At 47.1% G+C, this 25,999-nt stretch overlaps 2 protein-coding genes across 7 annotated transcripts in view; one reads left to right on the forward strand and one right to left on the reverse strand.

Moving 5' to 3' along the window:
* Positions 1 to 14,358, reverse strand: part of MIPOL1 (mirror-image polydactyly 1) — a 921,515-nt gene extending 907,157 nt beyond the window's left edge. For 3 of the 5 annotated variants that reach the window (XM_063947848.1, XM_063947845.1, XM_063947846.1), the window contains exons 1-2: positions 14,224 to 14,357; positions 12,033 to 12,410 (exon numbers count right to left, since the gene is read on the reverse strand). The gene's annotated coding sequence lies outside the window, so the exon portion shown is untranslated. Of the gene's footprint in view, positions 1 to 12,032; positions 12,411 to 13,906; positions 14,124 to 14,223 lie in introns of those variants that run through there. The other 2 variants (XM_063947849.1, XM_063947847.1) reach the window with 2 other exon arrangements.
* Positions 14,359 to 14,363: 5 nt separating this feature from the next.
* The window catches only part of SLC25A21 (solute carrier family 25 member 21), a 1,082,402-nt gene continuing 1,070,766 nt past the window's right edge, over positions 14,364 to 25,999 (forward strand). The window contains exons 1-2 of one of the 2 annotated variants that reach the window (XM_063947851.1): positions 14,364 to 14,450; positions 22,590 to 22,707. In XM_063947851.1, the coding sequence (XP_063803921.1) occupies positions 22,638 to 22,707 (70 nt within the window). In that variant the 5' untranslated portion in view covers positions 14,364 to 14,450; positions 22,590 to 22,637. Of the gene's footprint in view, positions 14,451 to 14,497; positions 14,654 to 22,589; positions 22,708 to 25,999 lie in introns of those variants that run through there. The other variant, XM_063947850.1, reaches the window with a different exon arrangement.

Raw genomic sequence — 25,999 nt, forward strand, 5'->3', positions numbered from 1 at the left:
TGCGGTCGATCCCTCTGGAGCTAATGGTGTCCAGTAGCCTAAGAAGCCCAAGCTAGCTGCAAGCAGGTAGGTTCGCTTCTTCTCCCCTTAGTCCCTCGCTGCAGTGAGCCTGTTGCCAGCAGGTCTCACTGTAAAATAAAAAACCTAATTATATACTTTCATTTTAGAAGCTCAGGAGAGCCCCTAGTGTGCATCCAACCTCGGCCGGGCACAAAATCTAACTGAGGCTTGGAGGAGGGTCATAGTGGGAGGAGCCAGTGCACACCAGGTGACCTAAAAGCTTTCTTTAGTTGTGCCCAGTCTCCTGCGGAGCCGCTATTCCCCATGGTCCTTTCGGAGTTCCCAGCATCCACTAGGACGTCAGAGAAATATCAGCTATGGGGAACTACAGGACAAGGCACCCAAATCCGACGCTCTTCTAGTTGAAGCAATAGCAAGCAGAAACACCACCATAAGGGAAAGCCACTTAAGGTCAGCTGAACCGAGAGGTTCAAACGGAGACTCTTGTAACGCCTCCAAAACCACCGAAAAGTCCCAAGGAGCCACAGGCGGGACATAGGGAGGTTGGATAAGCAACACGCCCCGAGTAAAGGTATGCACATCAGGTAAGGTCGCAATTTTTCTCTGAAACCACACCGACAAGGCAGATATTTGAACCTTGAGGGAGGCCAGACGCAGGCCTAAGTCCAGGCCCTGCTGAAGAAAAGCCAACAACTGGGCTATACTAAACTTGGAAGCGTCATAATCGTTAGATGCGCACCAAACAAAGTAAGAATGCCAGACCCTAAAGTAAATCCGAGCAGAAGCCGGTTTCCGGGCCCGCAACATAGTTTGAATGACCGCCTCAGAAAACCCTTTATCCCTTAAGACGGAAGCTTCAAGAGCCACGCCGTCAAAGACAGCCGGGCTAGGTCCTGGTAGACACAGGGGCCCTAAACGAGGAGGTCTGGGCGTTGTGGAAGTAAAATTGGACGCTCTGACGATAGGCCTTGCAGGTCTGAGAACCAGTGCCGTCTGGGCCACGCTGGAGCTATGAGAAGCAGAATTCCTTTTTCTTGCTTGAACTTCCGAATTACCCTGGGCAGGAGTGACACCGGAGGGAACATGTACAGCAGCCGAAACCTCCACGGTACCGCCAGCGCATCCACGAAAGCTGCTTGAGGATCCCTTGTACTTGCTCCGAAGACCGGAACCTTGTGATTGTGTCGAGACGCCATCAGATCTACGTCTGGAAGGCCCCACCTTTCCACTAGGAGTTGAAACACTTCTGGATGGAGGCCCCACGCGCCGGCATGCACGTCCTGACGACTGAGAAAGTCCACTTCCCAATTCAGGACTCCCGGAATGAATATTGCCGATATGGCCGGTAGATGACGTTCTGCCCACTGTAGAATCCGTGAGACTTCCTTCATTGCTAGGTGGCTTCGAGTGCAGCCTTGATGATTTATGTAAGCCACTGTGGTGGCGTTGTCCGACTGTACTTGAACAGGACGGTTCTGAATTAAATGCTGGGCTAGGTTCAAGGCATTGAAGACCGCCCGCAACTCCAGAATATTGATCGAGAGGTCCTTGGTCCACCGCCCCTGAAGGGAGTGTTGCTCCAGCACCACACCCCAACCTCTTAGACTGGCATCTGTCGTCAACAGGACTCAGTCGGATATCCAGAACGGTTCCGGATATCCAGTTGCTGGTCCCGGAGCCACCAGAGCAGCAACAGACGGACCTCCGGAGTCATGAGATCATTTGAGACCTGATCCGGTGAGGCAGGCCGTCCCATTTGGCTAGAATCAGCCTCTGGAGAGAGCGAGAGCGAAATTGAGCGTACTCCACCATGTCGAATGCGGACACCATGAAGCCCAGCATCTGCATTGCCGAATGTATCGACACTTGCGGACGAGATAGGAAGCAACGAATCCTGTCCTGAAGTTTCAGGACTTTCTCCTGAGACAGGAACAACCGCTGGTTGTGAGTGTCCAATAGTGCTCACAGATGCACCATGCTCTGAGCAGGGTTCTGAGCCTCTAACGGAATTCTCCTTTTACTGGGGTTCTTTTATTTCTTCAAGGTGATATAGGATGCCTTCAAAAAAGCATAAAGCCTCCAAATCAATCTCTCAAGTCGCCTTTTTTAAGCCTTCCCCTTATCGTAATACGTCTCAAGGGCCTGGGACTTCTGCCACCGGATCGGATCCTCCGCCTACAACTTCCTCGCCCATGATGGCTTTATCTTCATCTCATAATCCCCCCTCCTCTCCACGCTTGGAGGATGGTGAAGCTTTAACGGTGGGCGCCATGAAGCTTTTGTTACACCAGTTTAAAGATGAAGTGGCGTCTGAATTTCGTACTATGTTGCAATCTTGCCAGCGCTCCATTGAGGATTTGGGCGAGAGGACCGGACATTTGGAAACAAAGATGGGTGAGGTAGTGGGCTCTCGTAATACCCTTCTCGACTCCCATGATACTCTTGAGGGGGAGGTGGCGGCTTTGCGGGATAAAGTAGCAGACTTGGAGGACCGCTCACGCAGAAATAACCTCAAGCTTAGAGGGGTTCCTGAATCCGTATCTAATAGCAGCCTACATGACTATACAAATCGAAATATTCAAGAAGCTGCTACCCTCCGCTACATCTGCGGACCTGCTATTGGACCGTATTCATAGAGTTCCGAAGGCCCGCAGTTCTCCCGAAGGGGCGTCGAGGGATGTCTTAATGAGAGTCCATTTTTTCCACATTAAAGAATCCCTGCTTAAAGCGGCTAGACCTACCTCTGACACGGTGGAAGCTTTGGGCCCGCTTCAACTTTTTGGAGATCTATCACAATACACCCTCATCAGGAGACGTTCCTTTCAGCCTGTCACCGCGGCCCTTCAGAAAGCTGGAATCATATATAGATGGGGTTTCCCCACGCGTTTACTGATTTCTAGAGAAGGTTCAACTATTGTGGTGTCTTCTGTGGAGGACGGTATGAGATTTCTTCACAAATTGAATATAGCTGGAGGTCAAGGGACCGGCTCTCCTGACCGCCAACTTCAGCCGGACTGGTCGATGGTTGGGAAGTAGGCCCTCACTACTGCGGTACTTTCCCTGCCAAGAATGGCCATTTATAGGACTAGCGCTGTTTCTATAAGATAGTACTAAATTCAGTGTTTGATATAGTTAATTGCCTTGTTATTTCATGCTTAATACCTCTTATACCATTGTTTGGCGGGACTTTTTAACGATTGTTATTGTTTCACAGGTTCCTGGTCTGGTTTGTATGTTTCTTTTTTGGCCGTCTTGTTGTTGTACTTACAGTATTACTCTTTGCCGGTTCCAGGATCCTGTGACTCATTACAAATTAGCATATTATTCCATTCTTAACGACATTCCTTTGATATGCCATGTGCGATTGTTTGTTTATAATGTTTACAAATTTTTGGTTACTTGATTGCGGGGAGGTTGGCCACTAACCTCCTAACTTTGTTGTGTGAGGCGCTGTATGTTTTGGCGCTTTACTATGGCTTTGTCTCTGCACGGAGTCGGCTTTCTTTGTTTTGTGTGCTGTGCTTTTCTCTTTTTTCTCTTTGTTTTCTTCCGTATGTACCCCTTTGTGTCTCGTCCCCCCCATGCTTTTTTCTTTTTTTCACTATGTGTTCAGGGTATTGTACTTTTTTAATTGCATTTTTTGGTTTCAGCGGATGCTCCTCCTCCTGGTTAGTTTGTTATGGTTAATTTGGTATCACTGAATGTTATGGGATTGAATTCCCCACAGAAGCGTAGATTGGCCTTATCTTCCTTCTATAAAATGAAGGCGAATGTGGTCGCTATCCAGGAAACTCATTTTAGGAAATTAGACCCCCCTAGACTCTATGATAATCATTTCCCTACATGTTACATGGCTAATGGCCCCACAAAAAAGGCCGGAGTGGCTATACTTATTTCTCGGGACTGCTCTTTCACTCTAGAATCACAAATCGTAGACCCCAAAGGACGGTATTTAATATTAATTGGACAGCTTGAAGACACTACTGTTACTTTGGCTTCATGTTATGCACCCAACTCTGGTCAACTTTCCTTTTGTAGGAAACTAATTTTCCCTGATACAGAAGCATGCTAAAGGTGCAGTTATGCTATTGGGGGACTTCAACTTAGTTGTAGACCCCTCTGTTGATAGATCTCTCCCCACTAGAAGCCCCTTAGCTAAACCCAGAACTTCCCCTGTTAATACCCTTGGGCTTCGCCACTTCGCCAATTGCTAGGAGAGTACGATCTCTACGATGCGTGGAGAACTAAACACCCTACAGTTAGAGATTACTCTTTTTATTCACATGTCCACTCCTCATATTCTAGAATCGATCTCATTTTGACTGACAAAGTGTCACTACCGTCCATCGCGAAAATTAATATATTGCCGATGTCATGGTCTGATCACTCTCCGCTGAAGGTGGTGTGGGAACTTAAGGCCCGTAAAGTATCTCCGGGCCCCTGGAGACTAGGAAATTTCCTGTTATGCCACCAAGAGGCTTCACTTGCCATACATCAAACCTTAAAGTTATACTTAGAAACTAACAAACCCGAAGATACTTCGGTCTTTAATAATTGGTGCTCTTGTAAGGCTGTACTGCGGGGAGCAGCCATTCAGGCCGCTTCACGGCTGAAGCGTTCTCAAAATGCTGAACGTTTATTAGCTGAAAGCGAAGTTGCAAAATTAGAATTAGCACATAAGGCTGAACCGCAGAATAGTACTGCCTTTAAGCTTTTGCTTGCCGCAAGGGAAAAGGTGAACATTTTTTTCTCTTCGGGAAGTACAACGCAATCTCGCTCGATTAAATCAGAGATTTTATGTATTTGGAAATAAGGCAGGGCGTCCCTTGGCACGGAAACTGCGAGGCAGGCGAGCTAAGGCCAGACTTCACTTTGTTTATTCTCCTACGGGCTCAAGAGTCTCTGACCCTTATGGTATAGCAGACACTTTTGCAGAGTATTACTCCCGACTCTACAACCTACAGTCAGATCCTGATACTCCCCAACCAATTGAAGCTGAAATCCAGTCTTTTTTAAAAAACCTGTCCCTACCGACACTGAACTCCGAGGCCTGCCTGTCCCTCAGCTCTCCTTGGACTATTCCTGAACTTGAGGCTGCTATTGACGGTCTTCCACGGGATAAAGCGCCGGGTCCAGATGGATTTCCATCTAATTTCTATAAAACTTATAAAGCAGATTTGGCACCAGTGTTACTGGCTGTCTTTAACAAGGCGTCGGAGGCTGGGAGGTTCCTGAAGGAGATGCTTGAAGCGCAGATAGTGGCTATCCCTAAGCCGGGTAAATCTCCCACATCCTTTCAAAATTACCGACCGATAGCTTTGTAGAATACAGACGTAAAGCTTTTTGCTAAGGTTATCACTAACAGTCTTTGCCCTTTATTGCCTTCCCTTATAGCTGCTGATCAGGTTGGCTTCGTCCCGGGCAGGCAGGCCCCGGACAACACTCGGAGAGTTTACAATGTCATGGAGTATTGTAATGCTAATAAAACGCCCCTCCTCGTCCTATCGTTGGACGCTGAGAAGGCGTTTGATAGGTTACACTGGGGTTATCTAAGATCAGTCCTGGGTAAGTTTGGCTTCCAGGGAAGGTTTCTGGATTCCATTTTTGCTTTATACTCTGCCCCCTCTGCCAAGGTGTATGTTAATGGGTGTCTGTCCAGGGGTTTCGATATTCTAAACGGCACCAGACAGGGGTGCCCTTCGTCTCCCCTTATTTTTGCTCTGGCTATTGAACCCCTGGCTGAGACTATTAGGTCTGATACGGGGGTCTCGGGACCCGAGATAGGAGGATTGAGTCATAAAGTCAACCTTTTTGCAGATGATATTCTACTCTGTTTGACCAACCCTGAAGCCTCCCTTATCGGTCTCCATGCCATATTAGATAAGTATTCCAGATTATCATACTATAAACGGAATACTTCCAAAACGGAGGCTCTACCGCTCCATATCCCACCACATATCCTGGCTTTACTTAAGGATAGCTACAGATATGCTTAGCAAGCGAGAAATATTAAATATTTAGGAATACATCTATCGCTTGACAGAGATCTTTATGACTGTAACTACACACCTTTGTTTAGCGCCTTCGAAAAATTGATTAAAGAGTGGTCTTTACATGAAATCTCTTGGCTGGGGCGTATCTCTGCAACTAAGATGGTACTGTTACCTAAACTCCTTTACTTATTTCGGACCATCCCCCGCAATTTCCCTAAACCTCTTAGTGTTAGGGCTAATAACATTCTATCACACTTTATCTGGAAGGGATCTAGACCGCGTATCTCTAGGCAGGTTCTGTCATTGCCCAAGGGCTTTGGTGGAGTTGCTTACCCCAACTTAGATACATATCACTGCGCCTGCCTTCTTAGCCAGGCCCGCGACTTGTTTGTCGCTCATTCCCCCAAACCATGGGTAGTTATTGAAAAATCCTTCTTAGGGTCGATTAATATTACAGATCTATTTCTACTGCCTATACATAGCGTTCCGAAATGGACTGGTCCTGGGGACGCGATTAGATGTACTTTGAAGCTATGGCACTCAGTGGTTAAGTCTGACCCAACTATTGCATTACCTGCACCGGATCTCCCTATCAGAACCGTTGCTTCTACTATGCCTGATCTTATATTAGAAACCTGGATTGACGCTGGAGTTGTGAGACTGAAAGATCTTTTACTGAATGATGGTTTGATTCCCTTCTCTCAACTTCAGTCTCAATTTGGTATATCGCAGCATGATTTTTTCAAGTACTTACAACTACGCCATTGGCTCCATTCTTATGTTGACAGGTCTAGTAGTCCCCTTCCTCTACCTGCTATTATGCTCTCTAGATTGTCTTCCCCTGGTCATAGGGGTGGGGTATCCAGATGGTATCAGTATATAGTTCTTTTGAATAAAACCGGTAAACTACCTTGCAGATTAAGTGGGAGAAGGATCTTTCTATTGTACTTCGAGAGGAAGAGTGGGATACAATTTCCTCACTGTGCTTTAAAATCTCTAAATGTCTCCAGCACTCAGAAATGTTCTATAAATTATGCAATAGGGCGTACTTCACTCCGCAGCGGCTTCACCGTATCTGGCCCTCGACTTCCCAGCTATACTGGCGAAACTGTGGTGAAGTGGGTACCATTCTACATATTTTTTGTGATTGCCCAGTCTTGAGGCCTCTGTGGACGGAAGTGTTCTCTCTTTTGGGGGAAGTGGTGGGAACGACTGTGCCATTAGATCCACTGTTTGCCTTATTCCACTACTCTCCACACGCTCTTCTCAGCTGCGACAGGTATATTGTAGGTCACGTCTTAATATCAGCTAAGGCAGCGATAGGCCAATTGTGGAAATCAGTCCATACCTCACATTCAGACGGTTATTAATAATACCCATAAGCATTTCCTTTTTGAAACAGTGGGATGTTTATACTCTTCATCTCCTTCCTCTATCTATATGAGATGGTTTAAATGGAGTGAATTCCGGGAGAGACAAGGACACTCTGTAATTTTTAGTGATCCCATTGACATGGCAATTCTAAACTCTCCACAATCTGATACTACCCGTATGTGACAGATACCCTCTTCTATCTTTATGTTACAATATCTGAGTAAGATACTCGCCTGACATATATGTTCTCTTTTCTTTGTCTATACTTCATCCCTCGTGTGTCGCTGTCTTGTAATGTCTCTCTCTTTTCCCCTCTCTACTGAGCACTCTATTTTATTATTTTTTATGGTTCTATCTATGGTTGATAGTTAAGAGAAACTATGCACACCGTTAGTGAACTGAGCTTCTGAATCAAGATTTATCGTGTATGATCGTGTTTCATGTATTAGCTCAATGTTGTACTCTTTATACGATCTCTGTCCGTGTGCATTTATTTGTTCTTTTTTCTATATTTGGAAATTAATAAAAAAATCATTATTGAAACAAAATAACCCACCCAAATCTAACTCTTTCTGCACATCTTATATCTGCCTCCCCTGCAGTGCACATGGTTTTGCCCAACTGCTAACAAAATTCCTGTTGCGATCAACTTGGAATTACCCCCAAAATCCGGCGAGCCAGGACTGACGTAGTAGAGGCCTTGGCTGTCAGGATACCGGCAACAGAAGCCGCCTCTTTAATACAACGAGCAGCTGTGACAATATAAGACATGCATTGTCTAGCATGGTCAGAGGAGATTTCGGCATCTAACTCCAAGGCCCATGCTTCAATGGCCTCTGCAGCCCACCACACGTTTATCCGTAGGCTCTTCTAGAGACGTGACGGTGGTGACCGGTAGAGCTGAGGAAACCACCATCCTAGCCACATGTGAGTCCACTGGAGGAGGCGTTTCCCAATTCTTAGCTCCGGCGCGAGGGGATAGCGAGCCAACATCTTCTTTTGAGGCACAAACTTCGTACCCGGGTTTTCCCAGGGTTCCTGACGTATATCAACTAGGTGGTCAGAGTGAGGTAAAACTTGTTTAATCACCTTCTGACGCTTGAACCTATCTGTTTTCTTAGGAGGAACGGATGGCTCGGGATCATCAGTAAACTGTAAAATCAACTTAATAGCCTCCAAAAGATCAGGAACATCCACATGTGAACCACCCTCCCCATCAGCCGTATCCGAGTCAGAACCTGTGGGATCAGTGTAAGTGCAGTCTTCATCCGACGAGGTGTCAGTGACAGCAGTTGATTGTGAGGAGACAAGCGCTCGCTTAGAGGACCACTTGGACGTAGGCGAGCGCCGGTCAGACTTTTTAGTAGTCAGGGACTGGTTCAACTTCTTTATTTGAGCAGCTAAATCATCCGCCCACGGCGGGTTAGCTGCAGGGGCCACAAACTGTTGCACTGGCATTGGGGATCCCATAGGGGGTGTTAGTTTATGAACTGGCGTATGTAGAAGAGTGGAAAAAGTGGCCTACGGCGGGTCATTATTTGCCCCCTTTGCCACCGTCCCACTGGGGGGCAAGGAGCCCCCAGAACCAGAGCCCAAAGCTGCTATATTCTCCTCATAGGTATCTGCGGCTTCAGCAACACCGGCAGTGTGTTCAGCCCCAGAACAGTTACCCTCAGAAGCAGACATGATATAACTTGCAGTATCAGGTAACAGTACAATTTGACAGCAGCACGATACCTCTAGCCCAAACCCCTGCGTAGTGTAGTCAGCACCAGCAGAGATAAAGGAGAGATATGGTGACTAAATCACAGAGAAAAATACGTACCGTATATACTCGAGTATAAGCCGACTTTTTCAGCACTTTTTTTTGTGCTGAAAAAGCCACCTCGGCTTATACTCGAGTCAGTGCAGGCAGAGGCAGAGCAGTGTGAAGGAGGGACATGGAGCGCACAGCACGCGGCGCTCCTGTGTCCCTCCTGCATCTCCGGCGGCAGCAGCGGCGGTTCTATTACAGGAAATACCCGTTCGTGACCTCTGATCACGAACCGGCACTTCCTATAATAGACCCGCCGCGGCCGCCGAAGATGCAGGAGGGACACAGGAGAGCCGCGCACGCTGTGTGCTTCGTGTCCCTCCAGAAGACAGCGCGGGATCGACGGAGGGGTAAGTAACAGCACTGTGGGGCATACCTGGCACTTGGGGAGGGAACGTATCTGGCAGCACTGTGGGGGCATATCTGGCAGCACTGTGGGGGCATATCTGGCAGCACTGTGGGGGCATAACTGGCAGCACTGTGGGGGCATATCTGGCAGCACTGTGGGGGCATAACTGGCAGCACTGTGGGGGCATATCTGGCAGCACTGTGGGGGCATATCTGGCAGCACTGTGGGGGCATATCTGGCAGCACTGTGGGGGCATATCTGGCAGCACTGTGGGGGCATATCTGGCAGCACTGTGGGGGCATAACTGGCAGCACTGTGGGGGCATAACTGGCAGCACTGTGGGGGCATATCTGGCAGCACTGTGGGGGCATATCTGGCAGCACTGTGGGGGCATATCTGGCAGCACTGTGGGGGCATATCTGGCAGCACTGTGGGGGCATATCTGGCACTATGAGGGCATATCTGGCACTGAGGGCTGTGTACGGCTAGAGCTGCATTTCCCACCCTAGGCTTATACTCGAGTCAATAAGTTTTCCCAGGTTTTTGTGGTAGAATTAGGTGCCTCGGCTTATATTCGGGTCGACTTATACTCGAGTATATACGGTAATACAGTATATCTTTGAAAATCCTATATTGGATAACACCTGACGCACCAAGCCCCCTCAGGTTATAGAATATAGGGATAGCAGGTTGAGTTAAAGACCCGAAATGGACACCACTCAGCTATCAAATGCACACACAAATAGTCACAGTCTGTACAATGCAGAGGTTATTACTGACAATAATACTGCACTGGGCTAGCTTACACAGCTATATAACAATAGATATAACAATATACAGTAAGAACTGGATGTATATCACAGGGTAATTGTACTAGGAAACCCTGACTAAGTGCACTCTCTTAACTAACACTGACTAAAAAAGGCAGGTAGAATACTTAAGTGTCTTGTAAAGTCACAGCACTGACAACCAGGCGGCTTTACATAGGAGGATTTGCCCAAGCATTCCCAGGAACAGTGAGCTGAGGGATAATGGCGCCGCAGACACTGCCAGGGAGTGAGGGAGAGAGATATGCAGCTCCAGGGCGGGAACATTTGCGGGAAATGGCGCCCTGGGGCTGGGGCTCCAGGTCTAAGCCTTATCCCCTCTGCTGGCAAAACCACTGGGTACTGGGGGCTACTTGTAAAAAAGGTTTAGAGAGAAAACTTGACCTGCACCCATGCCCTGGTGATCTAGTGGGATCGCCTGTACTGCCACAGTGTCCACCGGCTGCGCCGGATCGCGATAAAGTGCAGGTCCCGCGAGCGGGACCCACTTAACTCCTCCCGAAGTGCGGCCACACGATCCCCCCAGCCGTGTGTGACTAACTTGGAAGAAAACCGGAGCCTCCTGCTGTAGGTACCCGGCAACCAGGGCACGGGAGTGTACAGCGCCGCTGGGGGAGAGATGGAGCTGCAGCAGGCAAGGTCTACTGACATCCAGCACAATCTGTGCCTCTGCTGCAGCCCTTGTAGTCTTCTTTTTTCCTCAGAAAAGCTTTCTAGAGCTGCTGTGAGCAGCTCTTCCCCTCACATGCTTGCACTGCAAGCACCAACTACAAACTGAGCTCCTGCGCACGGAAGCGGGGTGATATAGGAGGCGGCGCTATGCATCTTGGGAAGAAGGTCAAAACTTTTGAGCCTGTTGGTGCTTCGGATCAAGATCCTACTCTACACCCCTATGCAGTGGCGTAAGTTCGTCCCAGTTGCCCGGGGCAAGATAAATATTGGTCCCCCCCTCCCCCTCCGTAAAGATAAATATATGTAATTGGATTGTCAGAGAAGTAACTTCATATAGTTAGAATTCTCATGCTTCTTATACAGGAGTAAATACTGTAGCTCTATCAGTAAGGTGTCTGCTTCCTGTGTAATAGGTCATAGGTTCTAATCCTGGGTATGACACTTGTAAAATGTGCATCTATAATACAGAGGGTGTGACTTGTAAGGTGCACTACTGGGGGAGGGGAGTTGGCCATGGAAGAGATAGTAGTGGCTGTCCATTATTTAATTGAGTGGTTTTGCTGAACACGGAACTGGAGGAGAGGTGCCCCCCTACAGAGGAGGAGCCCGGCGGCAGTTGATTCCGTTTCCTCCCAGAGTTACGCCCCTGCCCCTATGTCTATCCTTGTGGAGCCCAGTCTACCCAGCAGCAGAAAATAAGTTTCATATACAGTAGTCGTGAAGTTGTCATTAGAGCTGTCCTTAATTGTAATAATAATACAAATTAAATTAAAAGAAATAATGTGATATGTTCATCTCATTCTGGACAATGACATCTTTGACACATCATAGGTCACAAATATCTATTGTCAAAAATACTTAAAGCAACATCCTTTACAGTGTATTCCGCAGTACAATTTCAAAATTTTAACAATGGATAATATTGTTTTTTTGCAATGTTCAATTCATATATGTATGGGATAATAATAAGACTAGTCACTTACTTGTATTATAACAAATATGAATCAGTAATCCGCACTGTGATATAGACGGTAATGCAGGAGTTCACGGAGTATAGTAATCATCAATACTGGCTGTATGGGAGTCTCTTGGGATACTCACTTATGTCATAAGCCTCCTACAGTGACATCACAATTAGAAAGCCTGGTTATATAGCACAGCAGGACTGTGTTCCAGGGATGTCACAGTATTTGGCCTCTGACACGGCAATTTCCAAAGTTTGTTTTTCAAGCAAACATCTATCATATGTGGGTCCAAATTGGAAATAATTTCCAGCACCACCTAGCAGGTGGTGCACCATAAAAATTGAGGGACCTTACTCGTTTCAAGAAGCACAAATCTTCAATCAAGGCAAGTACCACCTGCAACAAAATTAAAAAGGAAATCAATTTAAGTTTAAAATATGAACCACCTAGTAGATAAGATAATAATTGCAAACAGTTATAAATTTGTCTTATAATGGAGGTATTTCATTATCCATGCTAATTTACTAAACTGCATTCACCCCATGGTGCATAAACCAATACTGAATAAATCATGGAAGCACGAGCACTTAGGTCAGCGATCTGACCTCTGTTACATAACAGCAATGTGGACCTGATGCAGGACCCGATGGTAGGCCGGCTTATGTAGTAAATTACAAAGAATCAGTACTGTGCACATGCGGCAGACCTGTACCTAGCATGTGCAGTACGGGTCTGTGACATCTTAAGTAGATCAGCTGCAGACTGTCAGAGATTGACAGTCTGCTGTTGTTTGGGGGCGGGGAGGGGGAGGCTACAGCAGCCACCATTATCCAAGAAATATAATATGACATGCACACACCATGGCCCTATTACAGCTTGAGGCAAGCTATGACATTAAAATGCCTTATAAGTGGGAAATGTTCTATTAACGCATGTATGGTATAACAAGAAGAATAGTTCAATTACTTGTATAACAAATATGAATCGGTAATTCGCACTGTTCATATGCAAAACGACATGTGCACAGCAGGGAACACGGAAGGAATCCAATTGGATCCCTCAGTTAGAAATATGAAAAGAAGCCCATAGGCTTCTAATGGTCAATGCCATATAAAGATGACGATGTTCACCTTGTCCAGGCCCCGGAAAGTATCGCATTCCGGAGCTTGGTACATATGGGAAGAGCAGCCATATTTCCGAAAACTGCAGTTTTCAGAGTTTTGCCCACATTTTGGCTATCACCACCTGACGGTGTCAGTTCCCATATTCAAGCTCCACAAACTCATGGCATCACTCTTGTCAAAGGAAATGGAATGGGACATTGAGATGGGTGTGGATCATTAGGTCGACAGTCACTAGGTTGACAGGGTTTCTAGGTCGACATGAGTTTGTCATAATTTTTTGGTGTCGTTTTCTCCGTAGTGCCGGGAATTCCAATTAGTGCACCGTGTCCGCTCGCCATGCTTCGGGCAAGGTGCCTTACTTGGCACAGATTACCGTTTCAGTCGTAGTCCACGTGGATCATTAATTATGAAAAAGTTCCAAAACAGAAAAAGAAAAAAAAACTTGAAAAACTCATGTCGACCTTTCGACTTAGAACATGTTGACCTAGAAACCCTGTCGACCTATAGTGGTCGACCTAAACATTGTCGATCTTCAGACCAGATCCCATTGAGACTGTGCTGTGTTCAGAAGTGAGCAGGGACAGTTTCTGCATTGCAGCAATGGTGAATGGGTCAGTTACATAACACTAGTAGAAAATACTGTTTCAATACATAGACCCAGTCACGTGTCATGATGAATAGGCCCCTTAGCATCAGAAAGCCCATACTGAATAACAGCTTGTAATCGGATCACTGATGTTATGAAACATATTATGATTTGCTCCTTACCTCTAGCAGGAAAAGCACTGACACTAAACACCTAGAAGGGGTAAAAAGGAGCCTATCACATATGATGGAGACTTATCTACAGCAGAACAGTCACAGCTCCTAATCACATAATAACTCTACAGCATAGTCTCTCAAACTCGATCCTCAGGACCCCAAACAACTCATGTTACTCAGGTCTCCTCACAGAACCACCGGCGCAGTGAGTAATGAGTGCACCTGTGCTCCTGCTGGCTGACCTGAGCTCGCTGTATGGTGTCCTGAGCACCGAGTTCGAGAACCGCTGCTCTATAGCAATAGTTAGTTAGTAATATACTTACATCTCCCAGCTGTCCCAGACAGCGGCTTTCACTGAGCATGCGCAAAGCTCCTGTTGCCCTGACAACACACCATTGGCAAATCCCGACAGAGCTGGTGAATCACATGACGCCACAGGGCATCTGGCCTCGGTGTGTATCAGGTGGGCGTCTCTAATAAACAGCTGGAGGGAAATCTACGCATGTTTATTGGTAGTTCAGACCGAGGCTTGACACGCAATGGCAGCAAGGTAACTACTAATCAGAACGCAGAGCTGAGACAAACCTACTCCTCTTGTGGGATGAGCCTCGCAGTGTTGGCAAAAGTGAGATCCAATCAGTTCAGGCCGCTGCTGTCTCATTGCATGATTACACTGCAGTACAGAGACACGGGGCAGCTGACTGTTTCTTCTGTAGAGTTTAGAGGAAGTTTCCACTCCAGCGTCAAGTCTAGGTACAGGGTAGCTGGGAATGGCTTCCTCTGCAGCTAGCACGCTGTATATGTCGCTAGTTATTACAGGTTGAGTATCCCTTATCCAAAATGCTTGGGACCAGAGGTATTTTGGATATCGGATTTTTCCGTATTTTGGAATAATTGCATACCATAATGAGATATCATGGTGATGGGACCTAAATCTAAGCACAGAATGCATTTATGTCTCATATACACCTTATACACACAGCCTGAAGGTCATTTTAGCCAATATTTTTTATAACTTTGTGCATTAAACAAAGTGTGTCTACTTTCACACAATTGATTTATGTGTCATATACACCTTATACACACAGCCTGAAGGTCATTTAATACAATATTTTTAACAACTTTGTGTATTAAACAAAGTTTGTGTACATTGAGCCATCAAAAAACAGAGGTTTAACTATCTCATTCAAAAAAGTCCGTATTTTGGAATATTCCGTATTTCGGAATATTTGGATATGGGATACTCAACCTGTATTACCATTACACTCATCTGAAAATAAATGGGCTGTCATTATGTATGGAGCTGGTTTTAGTTTTGCTATTGCAGTAGTCATTGGCTTTACTATAGATAAGAAAACAAAAGTAGCATTGTATTTAAAACATGAGAGACGTGTTGCTAAATATGTGTTCTAAACGTTTTGTGTTATTACCCCTTCCCCAGCACTGCAGCAGCAGACTATAAAATGTAAAGATTTACCATGTAGGGTTTTTTTTTTTAATGGAGGACCCCAGACAGATTGTGAGGAGACCTGCAAAACAATCGTGACATAATTACCTCCAGCTGTGTTTGTGAATAATGACTATACCTGTGCACCTGCTGGTGACCTGAAAAATGTGAACTGTTTGGGGTCCTGAGAACTGAAGGCCTAAAGGGCCGTACTGACGGGGAGATTTCCCCAGAGATGTGTGCTGAGCAGTCTAGCACAGACCGCTCAGCACAGCGCGATGTGCTGAGTGAGGTGGGGATGGACACGGGTGGGGGTGCTCATTTCATCCAGCGGTGAAATGAGCGACCTGCTAGATTGTGCCTGCATGCAGGCCAATCTAGCACCGGCGATGGCGCACATCCTACACACGGAGCGATGTTCAGCTAATTTCTAAGATATCTAGTCAGAGTTGCCTAGAAATTATCTGAACATTGCTCCGTGTGTATCCCCCTTAATTTATCATGCATTGCTATTGAGACTGAAATTGAGATTGCTATAAACTACTAGTGCTAAAAAACGCTTATGAAGAGCTGCCCTGAAATGGTAAATCGTCCATCGATGCGATTTCAACTCTGCGTATGCAGTTGCAGAATTGCGATCCATGGGGGTCATTCCGAGTTGTTCGCTCGCAAGCGGATTTTAGCAGATTTGCTCATGCTAAGCCGCCGCCTACTGGGAGTGAATCTTAGCATCTTAAAATTGCGAACAAAGTATTCACAATATTGCGATTACACACCTCGTAGCAGTTTCTGAGTAGCTCCAGACTTACTCGGCATCTGCGATCATTTCAGTGCTTGTCGTTCCTGGTTTGACGTCACAAACACACCCAGCGTTCGCCCAGACACTCCCCCGTTTCTCCGGCCACTCCTGTGTTTTTTCCGGAAACGGTAGCGTTTTTTCCCACACGCCCATAAAACGGCCTGTTTCCGCCCAGTAACACCCATTTCCTGTCAATCACATTACGATCGCCAGAACGATGAAAATGCCGTGAGTAAAATTCCTAAGTGCATAGCAAATTTACTTGGCGCAGTCGCAGTGCGGACATTGCGCATGCGCATTAAGCGGAAAATCGCTGCGATGTGAAGATTTTTACCGAGCGAACAACTCGGAATGACCCCCCATATGCAGATACTGAGTACCATTGAAATTTGTGGTTGACCCATGCCTGTCAGAATAAAGTGGTTGTAGTCACACTGCCATCATTTTTTTAATCACAAGCAATTGCAGCTGATGTCAGATATACCCCATGAAAACGGTCATGACATGCCTGCGTTTTCCCAACCACTCCTCACCAATGCCATGTTGCCTCCCACAAACAGTCACTTCCTGTCAATCAAGTTGCAATTGCATCTCCCTGAGCCTGAGAACATAAGGCAATCACAATTCGGCCTTCATACAGTACACGCGTAATGCATGCACAGCACTTGCACAGTCTGCCGATAATCGTCTGATTTGTGTTGTTTCCAGTTTCACTATCCATGATGAATTAGGCACTGAGTAAAGAACCACTGTTGTTTAGTAACATTCCCAGTGTGAAGTATCTATATCTGGGAGCAGTGTAATCTGTACTATCTGTTTGGACAAAATTGAATGTTAGCACAATGCTCATGAAATGAAAATAATTTTTTTCTCTTACGTCCTAGAGGATGCTGGGGTCCACATTAGTACCATGGAGTATAGATTGGGTCCACCAGGAGCCATTAGCACTTTAAGAATCTGAGAGTGTGGGCTGGCTCCTTCCTCTGTCTCTTTACCAGACTCAGTTTAGAAAATGTGCCCGGAGGAGCCGGTCACAGCTAGGGGAGCTCCATAGGAGTTTCTTTGGTTTTATTTTTTTCAATAGAGTTTAGGCACAGTTAGGCTGCTGGCAACAGCCTCCCTGCTTCGTGGGACTAAGGGGGGGGGGGGGGGGGGGGGGGGGGGGGGAGGTTGTAGTGTCCGCCCTAAGGGGTCTGTGCCACTATCTCCGCTGACAGGACACTGAGCTCCTGAGGGGATCGAACGTTCGCCGCCACAGGGGATCGCTCACCCCAGCAGCATGCCGCCAACCTCCTTACAGAGCCAGAACACTTCGGTGGCAAGTTAGTCACCAGCCTCCCTGACAAGCGGGGAGCAGGTGTGAAGATGGCTGCAACAGGGTAGGGAGCGCAGTACTACCGTAAATGCACTCCAGGGCTCAGCGGTACTTGGTACGGCGCTGTGAGGGGCGCCCTGAGCCAGCGCCTACACCCTACACTGGTCGGAAAGCCTTTCGGGGACCCCAGATCTCCGCCAGCACATACCTCAGGCCAGTATAAAATTCAAATCAGAGAGGGAAGCAGCGCCATGAAAGGGGGCAGAGCTTCTCCTCAGAGCGGACCCAGCAGCATTCAGCGCCATCTTTCCTGCATGCAGAGACGCTGACAGGGGAGAGCTGTCCCTCCACTTCAACTCCAGCTATCTGTACGGTACCAGGGGGTTGTAGAAGGGTGAGGAGGCTGTGTAACCTATTAAGGTACACAGCGCTGGTAAGGGATGTCCTTTATCTTAAAAAGCGCTGTGTGTTTTGGCTCCAAACTCTGTGTCTCTCTTGGCATTCTCAGTGGGGAAACTTTGCCATTTTCCTGTGTGTGTGGGGGTGTTTGCTGTCTCACAAAAAGCCATGTCTAGGGACCCTGTGTCATATGCTGCGAGGATATGTCCTCTCAGGATGATCCAATTCCATGCAATCAGGATTGCTCTGGTTTAACACAGATTCCAATATGAGAACCTGAGTGGTTAACCTCTATTAAGAGTATGATCTCTCAGATTTCTACTAGGGTAGCACAGAATGAACTGCAACTCAGGTTTTACAGAACTCTATGGCTGTTTGGTCCGGGTCGTGCTCTTGCTCTTGCTCAGATTATGCAAGACGACACGGATACCGACTCTGACACGGTAGACGGTGATGGGGACGTGCTGAGGGGGGCGGCATCTCTTGCAAAAGGGGTGCAGCTGATGATTGAAGCCATGTGTTAAATATTGCTGACGCAATACCTGAGCAGGTTGAGGAGGCTTACTTCACAGATAATAAGTAAGCCTCACTAACCTTTCCTGCGTCTAAAGAATTAAATGCTATATTTGAAAAATCCTGGGAAAACCCAGAGAAAAAATTACAGATCCCCAGAAAGGGTCTGATGGCATTCCCTTTCCCTGAGGAGGATAGAAAGAAATGGGAAAACCCACCCATAGTTGACGCATCAGTGTCCAGACTGTCAAAGAAAGTGGTTTTACCTATCCCGGGATTTGCCGCATTGAAAGAACCAGCTGAACGCAAAATTGACACTACGCTCAAATCCATATACACGGCTTCGGTGGCGATACTACGGCCTACCGTTGCCTGTGCATGGATTTCTAAAGCTATAGTAAAGTGGTCTGGCACGTTACTTGAGGAATTGGATACAATGGATAAAAGTAACGTTGAATTGTTCTTACATAACATACAGGATTCTGCGGGATTTACGGTGGAATCCATGAAAGACCTGGGTTCGATGGCTGCAGGGATATCTTCCATGTCGGTCTCTGCTCGTAGAGGACTCTGGCTGCGCCAATGGTCTGCCGACACGGAATCAAGGAGAGGCGTGGAGAACCTACCCTACACAGGTAAGGCTCTATTTGGGGAAGCGCTAGATGCGTGGATTTCCACGGCAACTGTGGGTAAGTCACCTTTTCTTCCTTCAGCTGCGCCTGCTATGAAGAAATCCTTTTCTTCAGCTACGTCATAGTCCTTTCGGACTCCTAAAACAAGAAAAAACAAGCCGCATAACACCTTCTTTAGAGGAGGGCGGGCAAAATAAAAAAAACCTGCTACTGCAGGCTCCCAGGACCAGAAACCTGCTTCTGGTACATCAAAATCCTCAGCATGACGGTGGACCGCACGGCCTGGAGGAGGGGCCTGTGGGGGCAAGGCTCGGACGATTCAGCCATGTGTGGGTGTCTAGCGGTCTGGACCCCTGGGTACAGGATATTGTGTCCCAGGGGTACAGGCTGGAGTTCTAAGAACCCCGGCCTCCCCGAATCTTCAAATCAGGCTTACCAGCATTGCTGGCAGACAGGGCTATCCTACAGGAAGCCATCCAAAAATTGGAAGGGTCACAAGTTATTGTCCCAGTTCCACTTCATATGCACAACAAGGGTTACTATTCAAACCTTTTCGTGGTACTGAAACAGGATGGTTCGGTCAGGCCAATTTTGAATTTGAAATCGTTAAACCCCATCTGAGGAAGTTCAAAATCAAAATGGAATCTCTGAGAGCGGTGATCTCAGGTCTGGAGGAGGGGGGGTTTCTGGTATCCCTGGATATCAAGGATGCATACCTCCACATCTCAATTTGACAGCCGCATCAGGCTTATCTCCGTTTCGCACTGTTAGACAGTCACTTTCAGTTCCAGTCACTGCCGTTCGGTCTCTCCATGGCACCGAGGGTGTTCACCAAGGTGATGGCAGAGATGATAGTTCTCCGCAGGCAGGGAGTGAACATAATTCCATACCTGGACGATCTACTGATAAAGGCTGTGTCCAGGGAGAGGTTATTGCAGTCCATTGCTCTTACTGCTCAACTGCTCAGGAATTACGGTTGGATCCTGAACCTTCCAAAATCACATCTGGAGCCGACAAGGAGATTGTCTTTCCTGGGGATGGTCCTCGACACAGAAGTGTAGAGGGTGTTTCTTCCAAGGGAAAAAGCGTTGGTGATTCAATCCATGGTCCGGGATGTCTTGAAACCTTCCTGGGTATCAGTTCATCAGTGCATTCGCCTTCTGTGGAAGATGGTTGCCTCCTACAAGGCTCTACAGTACAGGAGATTCCAAGCTCGACCCTTCCAGCTAGATCTCCTAGACAAATTGTCGGGATCTCATCTGCGCATGCACCAGAAGATACGTCTCTCACCAAAGGCAAGGATTTCTCTCCTCTGGTGGTAGCAAATGCCTCACCTTCTGGAGGGCCGCAGGTTCGGAATCCAGAACTGGATCCTTCTGACCACGGATGCAAGTCTCAGAGGTTGGGGAGCAGTCACCCAAGGGGAAACCTTCCAAGGAAGATGGTCCAATCAGGAAACCATTCTTCCAATAAACATTCTAGAACTAAGAGCCATGTACAACGGTCTTCTCCAAGCGGCTCATCTTCTACAAGATCGGGCCATTCAAGTACAGTTGGACAATGTGACGACAGTGGCCTACATAAGCCGACAGGGAGGAACAAAAAGCAGGGCTGCGATGTCAGAGGTGACAAGAATCCTCCTCTGGGTAGAAAGGCACGCGTTGGCGCTTTTAGCGATCTTCCTTCCAGGAGTGGACAACTGGGAAGCAGATTTCCTCAGCAGACACAATCTCCATCCAGTAGAATGGGGCCTCCATCCGGAGGTGTTCACAAATGTGACCAGTCTTTGGGACGTGCCTCAAATAGACATGATGGCCTCACGTCTCAACAAGAAACTTCGTAGTTACTGTTCCAGGTCGAGAGACTCACAAGCAGTTGGTCTGGAAACTCCGTGGGTGTTCAAGTCAGTGTATGCGTTCCCTCCACTTCCACTCATTCCAAGAATTCTAAAGCTCATAAGGAGAACAAGGGTTCAGGCAATTCTCATTGCCCCGGACTGGCCAAGGCAAGCTTGGTACGTGGATCTTCTCGACCTACTGCTGGAAGATCCGTGGCCTCTTCCTCTTTGCGAGGACCTTCTGCAACAGGGGCCGTTCGCCTATCAGGACTTACAGCGGCTACGTTTGATGGCATGGCAGTCGAACGCCAGATCTTAGCCCGAAAGGGTATTCCAAGCAAGGTTATTCCTACCCTGATACAGGCTAGGAAAGGGGTAACGTCTAAATATTACCATTGCATTTGGAAAAAAATGTGTCTTGGTGTGAATCCAAGAAATTTCCTATGGTGGAGTTTCAACTTGGACGCTTTCTCCTCTTCCTGCAAGCAGGTGTGGATATGGGTTTGCGTTTGGGATCCATAAAGGTCCAAATTTCGACCTTATCCATTTTCTTTCAGAAACAATTGGCTGCCCTCCATGAGGTCCAGACCTTTTTGAAAGGGGTTCTGCACATCCAGCCTCCCTTTGTGGCGCCTACGGCACCCTGGGATCTTAACGTGGTGTTGCAGTTCCTGCAATCGGATTGGTTTGAACCTTTACAGGAGGCTGAGGTTAGGTCTCTCACATGGAAGGCTGTCACTTTGTTGGCCTTAGCTTCTGCTCGACGCGTGTCGGAATTGGGAGCTTTGTCCTGTAAGAGCCCCTATTTAATCTTCCATGAAGATAGAGTGGAGCTCAGGACGCGTCAGCAGTTCCTTCCAAAGGTTGTGTCGGCTTTTCATATCAACCAACCTATTGTGGTGCCAGTGGCTACTGACTCCTTGATTACATCGTACACGTTTGCTAAGTTCTGCAAGTTCGATACTTTGGCCTCTGAGGACCTAAAGTTTGGTCAGTCAGTCCTGCAGGAGCCTTCGCGCTCTCCCTCCCGTCCCGGGAGCTTTAGTACATCTCCATGGTACTAATGTGGACCCCAGCATCCTCTAGGACGTAAGAGAAAATAGGATTTAATTATCTACCGGTAAATCCTTTTTTCGTAGTCCGTAGAGGATGCTGGGCGCCGGCCAGCGCTTCGTTTTCCTGCAGTGGTTATTTGGTTCAGTACAACTTTGTTTTTAGTTAAGTACTGGATTTTTATTTGGTAAATAATGTTTCAGCGGTTGCTGAGTTTCAAGCTAGTTAGCTTGTTTTGCCTTGTATGTGTGAGCTGGTGTGAATCTCGCCACTATCTGTGTATAATCCTTCTCTCGAAGATGTCCGTCTCCTCGGGCATAGTTTCTAGGCTGAGTCTGATAGGAGGGGCATAAAGGGAGGAGCCAGCCCACACTCTCAAACTTTTAAAGTGCCAATGGCTCCTGGTGGACCCGTCTATACCCCATGGTACTAATGTGGACCCCAGCATCCTCTACGGACTACGAGAAAATGATTTACCGGTAGGTAATTAAAATCTTATTTTTTTGTATTCATGGAAGGTTTCTCCTAAATAAACTCTGGTATAGGACATCAGTACAGTAAATGCAAAATACATATTCACTTGCCCCTTCAAGGTTCTTTAATATATGTAATAGATGTTTGTTCAGCTTTCCTAGTTTGTACAATAAGAATCCATGTCCTTTCAGTAAATGCATGTAATTTGTCCCTGTTTCAGTGACTGCTGGTGAATTATTCCGCTACTACCTCCATCTGATTACTAAACATGCCAGTAGCTACTCCCATCAGTTTTTGGACAGAAGCTTCTCAGCAAGTCGTGGCTGGAGGATCTGCAGGTAACTGCCTAATTGATTTTGGTCTCCTTTTTTTAGTAATGTATGTTTGGTTAGGTTGCAGGACTGGTCTAGGCACCTAATGATGGCAAACATGCTTCCTTGATGCTCTGTGAGCAGACGATCAGTTATCCAATCATGTTAGCTAGTCTTCCTCTCCATTCCAGAGACTTGGCCAGTGGCTCCCTCTGGTAATGTTTTTAAATCGGTAATTATTTTCTAGGCATCCATGGTCCTTAACACCAGGGATGTTCAGCAGAGCCTCCCCTGTCATACTCCTTATTAAACTCCTGAGATTTTATATAAAAATGAATACAATAATACAAAGAAGATATCTATAACATAAACATCTTCTTTTTTTATTGTAATCCTCTTTATAGTCCCCAGCTTTGTGGACATCCCTGGGGCTGCAGGGAGACAAGAGATGAGACAGCAACAGCTCTGCGTCGGTTCTACAGTCAGACACTGCTTTGCAGAGATGAGTGCGGGGCCACACCACGGGCAGAAAGTTGCAGGAAAAGGGAACTAATAGAGGCATGCCTTTGAGTGTGAGGGTGTGCCTTGTGCACTTGGATGTGTCATGTGACCAGGAAGTGCACTGTAGCCTGAGCTCAGTCAGCAGCAGCAGCAAGAGAAGACACAGGGATGCAGGTAGGAGACTCAATGGACACTTTAGCTTAGAGTAGTGAGGGGAGAGTTACTGTACAGTGAGTAGGGGGTGAAACAGGCTCCCAGCATTCAGACCTATCCCATGTGTGCCCCCCAGTCATTCACCTCACCGCATGTCTTTGCTTTACATATCCGGGGAATGCAGTGGTAAGGGCCCATAACTGAGGAGTATGGCTAGGCACAACAGAGGCTAGGCTAACCATTATAGAGTGCATTTTCAGGGCCCTTTTTCATTATAATATACAAGATTGATAACACCAATACACTGTATAGTCCTGGGACTGCAATATAATGTAACATATGTATAATAATTAAGCACATGATGGTGATCCTGTCTATACTGTATATACCACATTAATGCACTGTACATGTGATTGGGGACCCCAGAACCGATTGGCCAGTGAGAACTGCATTAGGTCTGTTGAAGATGCAATACACTATATGGACAAAAGTATTTGGCCACACCTGTTAATTACTGAATTCAGGTGTTTCAATCAGACATGTTCCCACAAGTGTATAAATCAAGCACCTGGCCATGCAGTCTGCATTTGCGATACAAAATGTGTCGTTCTGAAGAGCTCAGTGACTTGAAGCGTGGTACTGCGATAGGATGCCATCTTTGCAATAAGAGGATTTGTGAAATTTCTTTCCTGCTGGATATTCCACTTTCTAATAATATCACAGTTGACCGTGGAATCATTTAGGAACAACAGCAGCTCAGCCAAGAAGTGGAAGACCACGTAAAATCACAGTGGTGTCAACGACGCTAAGTCGCTAACACACTGCTGATTCCAGAGCTGAAGAGTTCCGAACTTCCACTAGCATTGTAAACGCAAAAATTGTGCGACGGGAGCTTAATGGAATGGGTTCCCATGGCCGAGCAGCTACATGCAAGCCTCACATGGTGGTGAAGTGGTATAAAGCACACTGACACTAGACTGTGGTGCAGTGGAAACATGTTCTGTGGAGTGACAAATCACGCTTCTCTGTTTGGCAGTCAGATGGGCGAGTCTGGGTTTGGCGGATGTCTGGAGAACATTACCTGCTTGACTGCGTTATGCCAACTGTGAAGTTTGGTAGGGGAGGGATAATGGTATGGAGCTGTCTTTCAGTGTTCGGGCTAGGCCCATAATTTTCAGTGTTCGGGCTAGGCCCATAATTTCCAGTGAAGGGCAATTTTAATGGTTCAGCATACCAAGACATTTTAGGCAATGCTATGCTTCCAACTTTGTGGCAAAAGTTTGGGGAAGGCCCTTTTCTATTCCAACATGAATGTGCCCCAGTGCACAAAGCAAGGACTATAAAGACATGGTTTGGTGAGTTCGTACAATGTCATTACAGTCCCTGTTGGTGTAATGGTCAGGTGTCAAAATACCTTTGTCCATATTATATACATGCCATTGTAAAATAATTTCTCTTACGTCTTAGAGGATGCTGGGGACTCCAAAAGGACCATGGAGTATAGACGGGATCCACAGGAGACATGGGCACACTATAAGACTTTGAATGGGTGTGAACTGGCTCCTCCCTCTATGCCCCTCCTCCAGACCTTAGTTAGATTCTGTGCCCAGAGAGACTGGACACACACTAGGGGAGCTCTCCTGAGTTTCTCTGAAAAGACTTTGTTAGGTTTTTATTTTATTTTCAGGGTACCTGCTGGCTACAGGCTCTCTGCTTCGTGGGAGTGAGGGGAGAGAAGCAGACCTACTTCTGAGTTCAAAGGCTCTGCTTCTTAGGCTACTGGACACCATTAGCTCAAGAGGGTTCGATCACTTGGTGCGCCTAGCTGCTTGTTCCCGGAGCCGCGCCTTCAACCCCCTCACAGAGCCAGAAGAAAGCAGCCGAGTGAGTATAAAGAAGAACAGAAGACTTCAGTGACGGCAGAAGACTTCAGTAATGAGGTACCGCGCAGCGGTTGCGCTGTGCGCCATGCTCCCACACACACTTATGGTGGCACTTGCAGGGCGCAGGGGGCGGCGCCCTGGGCAGCATGATTACTGAAGTTTGACAATAAATCTGGCCAAAGTATATATGTCAGAAGTGCCTAGGCACTGGATATAGCCCCCGCCAGTATAAATATTTAAAGTTTGAGCGGGACTACAGCGCACCGGTGAGGGGGTGTGGCTTAGCCCTCACAGCTTACCAGCGCCATTTTCTCTTACACAGGCTGCAGAGACGCTGGCCCGGACCTCCACTCTCCTGCACAAGTAACAGGGAGGAAAAACGGGGGGGGTGGCACAGTAATTTGGTGCGATTACCCATTGAAGTTAACAGCGCAAACAGGTCTGAGGCAGTGTGTATTGGCTCTCAGTACCGGGATAGGCGCTGGGTTGTGAGCTGGGTGAGCTGGTATACTCCCTCTGTGTGTCTCTAACAGGCTTTCCGTGGGCCTGTCCCCTGTTGCCAGTATGTTGGTGCGTGTCGGTACGTGTGTGTCGACATGTTTTAGGCTGAGTGTTCCTCCCCGGAGGAGGTTGCTGTGGGGACGGGTAAGGCTCTGGGAGTGACTCTGTCGGCACCGCCGACTGCTGATTGGGTGGATATGTTGAGTACATTGAATGCAAATGTGGCGTTATTGACTAAAAGGCTAGATAAATCTGATTCTCAGACACAAACGTGGAGAAAA

This window comes from Pseudophryne corroboree, chromosome 12, assembly GCF_028390025.1.
Source record: "Pseudophryne corroboree isolate aPseCor3 chromosome 12, aPseCor3.hap2, whole genome shotgun sequence".
In the NCBI taxonomy this organism is placed as follows: Eukaryota; Metazoa; Chordata; class Amphibia; order Anura; family Myobatrachidae; genus Pseudophryne; species Pseudophryne corroboree.